Source organism: Culicoides brevitarsis, chromosome 2 (assembly GCF_036172545.1).
Source record: "Culicoides brevitarsis isolate CSIRO-B50_1 chromosome 2, AGI_CSIRO_Cbre_v1, whole genome shotgun sequence".
Classification (NCBI taxonomy): domain Eukaryota; kingdom Metazoa; phylum Arthropoda; class Insecta; order Diptera; family Ceratopogonidae; genus Culicoides; species Culicoides brevitarsis.
The window spans coordinates 12,707,165-12,716,221 of NC_087086.1; the positions used below are offsets into that span (position 1 = coordinate 12,707,165).

Below are 9,057 nucleotides of genomic sequence, written 5' to 3' on the forward strand. Positions count from 1 at the left end.
AGCTGCAACAGAACCAGATTGAAACAGATTGCAGATCGATTTATGATTGTTCGCAATTGAATAAAGACGTAAAAATTTTGCAATATCGCCCGAAACTAAAACTAGATAATAATAATGGGTTTCGAGAGAGATACGAGAAAAAATGCAATAAAATGTGTTTGATGCCAAATTAAAAATAAACATCGAGTATTTGCATCGTTATTAGAATTTTTTCTCCTTTTTTATGTAAATTTTAACTTTAAATTGCTTTGAAGACCCGAAAAATCGTATTTACTGACGAAAAGTTTTCCTGTTTGTTTTTTTTTTTATTTGATTTTGTTGGGTTCTTTTTTTTAGAGTGCGATAACAATAATCTTGTTTACCCAGCTTTGTTATAAGCTTTAAATTTAAATTCGAGGAAAATATTGTGATGAGTTGAACCTACGTTTGTTTAGAGAAAATTCCTTTTTCATCGTGAGTTTTCATCCATTGGTGCCGCGTTTCACGTTGTCAGAGTAAAAAATGATTAAATTAAATGCATGGGGAGATAATGTGAAAGAGTTTAATAACAAAACTCAATTAACTCAAATATATTTTCCGCGAACTTGCAACGGGATAGAAATGATTAACATACGTTATGTGTTTACTTTGGGCATATTTAACGCAACTATTCGACGATAATGTTGGCTAAACGCATAAATATTTATTTTTGAGAGTGGGGTTTGTTTGCTAAAACAGTAAAATTAAAATTAGATCTTTTTCGTGGAAATTAATTAATTAATTAATAGCGCATTATTTTTCATATAATAATTTTCATAATTTTTCATATTTTAAATTAATAAATGTTTTTTAATAAAAAATCCGTGTAGCGAAAAAAAGGTCAAAATTAATAATATTTTAAAATTTTTGTTCACCAGGATTGTTTGTCATCATTATTTTTCATAAACATAATAATTTTCAATAAAAAATGTAATATTTTTGCGTTTTTAAAAAATTTTGAACCATAAAAAAACTTTTTAAAATAATTAAAATAAATAAAATTAAAATAATTAAAATAATTAAAATAATTAAAATAATTAAAATTATTAAAATAATTAAAATAATAAAAATAATGAAAATAGTTAAAGTAATTAAAATAAAAAAAATAATTAAAATATTTAAAATAATTAAAATAATTAAAATAATTAAATAATTAATAATTAAAATAATTAAAAAATAATTAAAATAATTAAAATAATTAAAATAATTAAAATAATTAAAATAATTAAAATAATTAAAATAATTAAAATAATTAAAATAATTAAAATAATTAAAATAATTAAAATAATTAAAATAATTAAAATAATTAAAAAAATTAAAATAATTAAAATAAATTAAAATAATTAAAATAAAATTAAAATAAAATTAAAAATAAATTAAAATTAAATTAAAATAAAATTAAAATAATTAAAATAAAATAAAATAATTAAAATAATTAAAATTAAAATTAAAATTAAAATTAAAATTAAAATTAAAATTAAAATTAAAATTAAAAATAAAATTAAAATTAAAATTAAAATTAAAATTAAAATTAAAATTAAAATTAAAATTAAAATTAAAATTAAAATTAAAATTAAAATTAAAATTAAAATTAAAATTAAAATTAAAATTAAAATTAAAATTAAAATTAAAATTAAAATTAAAATTAAAATTAAAATTAAAATTAAAATTAAAATTAAAATTAAAATTAAATTAAAAGAATTAAAATTAAAAAATTAAAATTAAAATTAAAATTAAAAAATTAAATTAAAAAAATTAAAAGAATTAAATTCAAATTATTTTTTTAAATTTTGCAAAAAACCATTTTGCAACAATTTTTCTCACCTAAACACCCAAAATCATTAAAATATGATAAATAGACCATTTGAAAAAAATTAAAATTTTTTTTACACATTTTTACGACTTCAAGTACCTTGAGAAATCTCACACCATAATTTTTCAGTAAACAACTGACTTCTGATGAAAGGAAAATCGCATAACGGATACGAAGCAAGACAAGATAATAAAACATAATTTAAAAAACAACACACAACATTTTCACAGGAAATTAACAGAAGATATAAAAAAATTACGTGAACTGTAGCGCACATGGCAAAAAAACACGAAAAAGTAAACTATAAAATAATTTATTGCTATCATGTGTTGAGCATTTTTTTTGCGTGTTTTTTCCTTATCGTACGTGTTTTTTGCTTGCGAAACTTTCAACTTTGCGAGAGTTGCTTGACATCCAATTATGCAAAATTGACATTTTTAATGATTAGATTTTATTGTTTGTTGTCCGAAAACAGTTTTGCGGCTGACGTGTTTGATGTTAATTAAACAATTTGATGACAATGCCATGTCCCTGTAAGCATAATTTAATTTAATTTATGAAATTACGTGAGAAATTCTACCAAAAACCAGACGTCTCCACTTTTTACGCAAAACTAATTTTATTGGTCGAAAAGCAACCAATGAGGTAAAATCGAATTTTTGTGATGAGCTTTGCATAAATTTCGGAGTCAAAGACAGTGGCGTCGCGAACGAATTCTCATAAATTGCAATTTTTAGCTTTGAGTTGCAAATCATCTGACAACACAGCTCAAGAATCCAATTTACCGCGATACTTCTATAGAGGAAATGCAAAAAGAGACAATTTTCCCGTCGACACAAAATTAGATTGCTGCCAAATGAAATTTTTCTGTGTGGCAATTCAACGAGGCAAATGGAAAAATAACAATAAAATTCTCATCATTTTTTGATAAGAAAAAATTGTAACTCTTGACAATTCGAGAAAATATTTCAAAAGACAGGAAAATTATGCATGAAACGGGAACTCTGAAGAAAATAGATTTATGATAAAAAAAATCACTTGAATGTTTTTTTTGTGCACAAAAAAATAAAAAATCCTCAAAATGGCCAGTAAAATTTATTTTCTTTGTAACTAAGGAAATATGAGAGATTTTGTTAAAATGATTATTTGACAGTGGAAAGGTACAAAAAAATACGAATAAGATGTACCCTTTTATTCGCCCACGCTTTTGGTTTGTCATTGTTAAATTTTCACTCACAACATAAATTTGCCCTTAGTTATTTGTGAAGTTTAAATGAGCAAACATCGTTTCCTTTTTTCTTGACGTCATGTTGTATTGATTCCTCCTACGTTTTGTCACATTAATTTTTCATTTTTTTTTTAAATAAATCAAATGTAATAAAATAAATTTAAAAAAACATTAAAATGAATTAATTGTATTAAAAATGAAAAATTATTAAAAATAAAAAAATATCTTGAATAAATTAATTTAAAAAATTAATTTAAAATAAATTTAAAATTGTTAATTATTTTTTTTTAATTTAAAAAAAAATGAATATTGAATTAAATATTATTTAATTAATTAAAGTTAAATTAATTTCATTTAAAAAAATAAGTTTGATAAAATAATTTAAAAAATATATATCTTTATATTTTACTTTTTTAACTTATTTTCATTTATTTAAGAAAAAAATAACATTATCAAAATAATATTAATTTTTATTATTATTAAAAATAATTAATACAAAATAAATAGATGAAAAATATTAAATTTAAACATGAATAAAAAAAAAATAAATTAAATTATTAAATTAAATATTATTTAATTAATTTAATTCAAAAAATAAATTAACAAAAATTAACCTATTTAAGATACAATTTTTAATTTTTGAAAATATGATATAAAAAATAATTAATAAAATAAAATAAAAAAATATTAAATTTAATTATTATTGAAATTAATATTTTTATATTAATTAAAGTTAAAAAAAATTATTCAAAAATTAAAAAAATAGGTTTAAGAAAATAATTTAAAATTAAAATTATTAAAAAAATATACAATATAACTTTTTACTTAAGAAATTTTACGAATTTAATAATAAAAAAAATTAATTAAAAATCAAAAATAATAATTTTTTAAATTTAATTACCTAATTAAAATATTTGTAAAAAATTAATAGTACAATAAATTATTTAGTATACAAAAAATATTTTTTAAAGAAATTATTTTTTCAAATTTTACTTCAATTTAGGTATTACTTCAATTAAATAATTTTTCATTAAAAATTCAAATATCTTCACATATTTGCTTTAAAATTTCACAAAAAATAAAAATTTGTCTAAAAAATTACATTTCACACTAACTGACAACGTTGCAGTAATGCATCAAATTCACCATTCCTCATCATCAAATCACATCTAGTTCATTTCAATTTTTTATTTCACTCATTTTTAGTGCACTGCATTTTTCACTTATTTTTTTGCACTTTTTATTACAAAGCCTAGTTTCGCTAACGAGTGCCATTTATTCTTATCTCTTACCTCGCACCATGTTACTTTTACTTTACTTTATTTCATTAGTATAGAACACGAAAAAAAAGAGATTTATGTGAATCTCACAGAAAATGCTAAATTACTTCGTATTATCTCCTCTTTTTGCTCTCTCTCTCTCGGTTTTTTTTTGTGCACTTTGTTAAACCGCACAAAGACTCATCCTCCCCCCAAAAGTATTTATATGGCTCGTGTCGCAATCAAAAATTTAAATTACAATTTTTATTGTAATAAATTAGAGCGCTCTCTTCTAGACGGTGTAATTACCTTGCCAAGACGTCGCGTTCTCGAGAAGATAAAAAAAATTTTGTTTACTTAAATTTAAATTAATTCAAGAAAAACGCCTTTTTTGGTCGACTTTAAAGAAAAAAAAGAGGAAAAAAAATAAAATAAAAGGATTGTCCTTATTTTCGTTGAACAATGTTGCCGAACACCTGCCGAGGTACTTTTCAGCAGTTCATAAGAAGGTTTTAAAAACAATCGGATTTGAAGAGGAAACGGTTGCAAAGTAAAAGGAACAAAAAATAAAATGGTAAATAACACGCGTTGAAGAATCACAATTATCATTTTTTTTGTTCTTTTTTTATTTTTTGACCATCTGCGGTACGTCTTCCTTTTGTTCAACTGTTTCTTGGTTTTTTTTATCTACTTCCTCCTTCAGGACATGAAAAAAGTGTTTTAAATACGTTTTTATGCGAAACACCTTGAAAGATCATCTGCTGCTGTTTTAAATCATGATTTATTTTTTGTAAGAAATTGTTTTTTTGTTGTCTCCTTGGGGAACGGACGAATACGACGGCGTTTACGAAGAGATGGAAAGTGAGTAATTGGGGGTAATTATAAAAGTGTGTCAATCACTAAGCAACATCGAGTGTCTTTTCAAGTAATTATTTTGACAGATACACAAAGGAAATGGATTTTTTAGGATTTGCGGTTAAAAATCCCTTAAATGTGGTTTTTTGATTAATTTTGACGAATTATTGAGATTAATTTGATTTTTTTGAGTATTTTTGCAGCTGTTGCTCGTCAATTCGTCTTCGATACTCGAAAAAATCTTTATTAATTGTTTAATTGACCTTTTGTTGAACAAATATGTCTTGTTCAAATAGTCGGTAACAAGAATCAACAAATTGTCCTAAATCTGTAAACATGGAAAAACAACACCTAAAAACATGTTTGTCAACTACTAATTACAAGGAGGTCGAATATTTTCTTGTTAATCAATCCGGCAAAGTGTTTTAGTCTTCATTTTCTTCTTGTGCGATTAAGAATTGAGAAAAAAAATTGTGAAAAAAATGTTTCCAAATGTCAGTCAGACATTTCTTTTGCAAACAGCACTTCAAATTGTTCTGAATACTTTATGTAATTATTTTTAAAAAAATTAATTCAAATAATTTTTTAAATAAAAATAAAAATAATTAAATTTATTATTAAAAAATATTTAAACATAATTTAAATTAATATTAAAAAGTTTAAATTACAAAAACGAAATTAAATTAATTTAAATTTTTGTTTTATTTAATTTACTTTTATTTAAATTAAATTTATTTTTTAATGCATTTTTTTTAAATTTTATGAATGAATTAATTTTAAAAAAAATAAATAATTTTTTTTTTCGATAAAATTAAATTAATAAAATTATTAAAATTAAATTAAAATGAAGTTAGTTTTAAAAAAATATTTTAACTTAAATGAAATGAAATTAAAAAAAAATAAATTTAATTTAAATTAAAATAAATAAAATTAATATTTAAAAATTTCGAAAAATTCTTAAAATAATGAAATATAAAATAATTAAATTAAATTAATTTAATTAAAATAAAAAATAATAAAATTTGAATTAAATAATTTAAAAAAAAAAATAAAAAATTAAAAATTAATTTTAAAAATATTTTAAATAATTTAATAGAAATAAAAAAAAATAATTAAATTAAAAATAAAATAAATTATTTTAAAAATTAAAATAAAATTAATTAAAATTATTTAAATTAAAATTAAATAATTTTTTAGTTATTTAATTTAATTTTTATTTTTCATCAATTAATTTAAAATTTTAAATAAAAAATAAACTTTTAATTTTTTCTTTTAGCTACAGAAATTGGAAGTCACACAACTTGTGTCATCACCTCTACCGAATTCGATAAAATATTTTACCTTGAAACCCCAAATTTTCGTTTTCATTGCGACTCTGAAATCGTAGAATACGACAATTCATCCATTTTTGTGCAAAAATTAACTTGGGGAATCGAAAATGGTTGCTCCGTAAGTAATTTTTCTCAATTAATTTCATAATTTTTCTCATAAAATTTCTTTTAGCATTTTCTGATGTCATTGGATTGCGTTCCACAATTCCTTGAATTGTTCATTAAAACACATTTTTACTCCGAAGTGAAATACGAGAAGAAAGTTCTCGTCATCCTGGGCGACGATATTGAAATTTTGAATGCTACTGTCATCGTTCAAGGTAAAAAATTATTCCAAGATTTATTTTCTTCGAAAAATTATTTTTTTTTAATTACAGAAATTCCGTTAACGTTACTGTTGAAAGAACCAGAATTAAATGGAAATTTCGACGAAAGTGCTTCAATAGAGATTTTTTCGACATTTCCTTTTTCGCAAATGGGAAAATTACGAAACAAATTATTTTTGGTGAACGAAACATTTTTGAGGGATGAAAAACTTGTTCCTGAAATTTTGGATCTCGATGGTTATCCGGTCAATGCTGGTTTTATTCATATCCCGCCATTTGCGTCAGGGTACCGGGTGCCTCCAGGTACGGGAAATGCGCTCACCTACGGCACCAATGAGCCTTTTTCCACAGATTTGGGCGGCACTGAAGGAATTTTGCTGATGGAATTTTGTAAAAAGTTCAATTGCACGCTTTACGTGCATTTCGACTATCACGAGACGCTTTGGGGCGAAATTTATCCCAATATGACGGGACGTGGGGTACTTGCTGACATCGCTACGAACAAAATGCAACTGGCAGCTGGCGATTTTTACGTCGTGCATAATCGGAACCCGTACATGCGGTATTCGACGATGATGCAATTGTCGACAGTGCCGCATGCCGTACCCAAACCGATGCCTCTGCCTTATTGGTACATCCCAATTTTGCCATTTACGACCGCAGCATGGCTTTGTTTCCTCGCCTCGTTGTTTGTGGGCGCTTATGCGTTGCTGGCACTCGATCGGGCACGCTCCAAAGTTTTCCCGTACTCCGAAATCCGACATCAAAGTGGCGTCGACGCATTTTTGGCAGTTTTGAAAATTAGCGTAAATCAAGGCATCACGATAATTTCGAATGTCAGCTCGAGTCTCATCATGTATGCGACTTTTATGATTTACGCGCTCACTTTGGGAAGTTTTTACATTGGGGGACTCTCCAGTTTGATGACTGTCATGCCAACCGAAAGCCCAATCAACACAATTGCGAAACTCGTGCAGACCAGTTATCATTGGGGCACGACTTCCAACACGTATCTCTTTCCGATTCAGCATTCGACGGACCCGGCTTTCGTTATTTACGCGAAAAACTTCAAAACTTATCCCGTGGCGAAGTATCATGCGCTCGTGAAGCAATTCAAGGCAGCTGTTCTCGTCGAAACGATGCAAGGAGGCACGTTATGCTACCAAGACTACATCGATAAAAACGACTCGAAATTCCTGATGATCATGAAGGAGCCGCTTTACACGTCATACACGGCGCCAATTTCGACAAAAACCTGGCCTTACATGGAGCAACTCAACCGCATTGTTTTCATGCAAGTCGAAAGTGGCATCGGGACTTATTGGGAGTACCGGTCTGCCGAGCAAACTGTCGATGCGGAAATTCAGAATAATTTGATGGAAAATTCGAGGAAAGTGGCGAATCCGGAACCAGTTAAATTGACAATTTCGCACATTTTGGGACCGCTTTTTCTCTTGCTTTTCGGGATGGTTTTTGGGTTGGTGGCTTTTATAGCGGAGAATCTGTGGGGAAATGACAAAAAATTATTAAAAGTGGTTCAGAAGAAATTTACAGCAGTTTTGAGGGTCGTTCAAGGTGAACTTTGAACATTTTTTTCGTGAGAATTCGGCTTGCTATTTATGAATTTTTCTAAAAATAAATTTAATTTTGTTAATTGTATGAAATTTATGTTTCTCAGATACAATAAAAATTTTACAATTTGTGAAAAAAATGCAATGATTTAAATTTATTGAATTAAAATAAATTTAAATAATTTTAAAAAAATATAAAATTTAATTCAAAAATTTGATTAATTATTTTTGAGAAATAATTTTAATTTTTATAAAAATTTATAATTCATTAAATTAAAATTAATAAATAAAATTTTATTTAAATTAAAAATTAAAATTTATTAATTAATTTTAATTAAAATTTTATAATTTAATTTAAATTTATTTAAATTTAATTAATTTTTTTATTTAATTAATTTTTTTTTTAATTTTTTTTTTAAATTTTTATATTTTTCTTTTTTTTTTATTAGTTTCTCATTTTTTAAGCTTTAAAAAAATTTTTTCATAAAAAAATTAAAGCTAATTTTTTGTTAATTTATTTTTAACACATAATTTAATAAATTAATGTTAAAAAAAAATAAAAAAATTAAATTTAATTGAAATTTTCATATATTTTTCTATTTAAAATTTTTTGGCACATTTTTCATAATTTATTAAAAAAAAAATTTATTTTTTTT

General features: G+C 23.9%; 1 protein-coding gene across 1 annotated transcript; it reads left to right on the forward strand.

Moving 5' to 3' along the window:
- Positions 1-5,172: 5,172 nt before the first annotated feature.
- Positions 5,173-8,416, forward strand: LOC134828520 (uncharacterized). The gene is made up of 4 exons (XM_063841499.1): positions 5,173-5,179; positions 6,450-6,622; positions 6,677-6,824; positions 6,882-8,416. Exons 1-4 carry the CDS (start codon positions 5,173-5,175, stop codon positions 8,414-8,416), a joined length of 1,863 nt encoding a protein of 620 aa, XP_063697569.1.
- The last annotated feature ends 641 nt before the right edge of the window (positions 8,417-9,057 follow it).

Coding starts and splice junctions, on each gene's coding strand:
- LOC134828520 (XM_063841499.1), top strand. Junction 6,623..6,676: donor GAATCGAAAATGGTTGCTCC/GTAAGTAATTTT, acceptor AATTTCTTTTAG/CATTTTCTGATGTCATTGGA. Junction 6,825..6,881: donor TGCTACTGTCATCGTTCAAG/GTAAAAAATTAT, acceptor TTTTAATTACAG/AAATTCCGTTAACGTTACTG.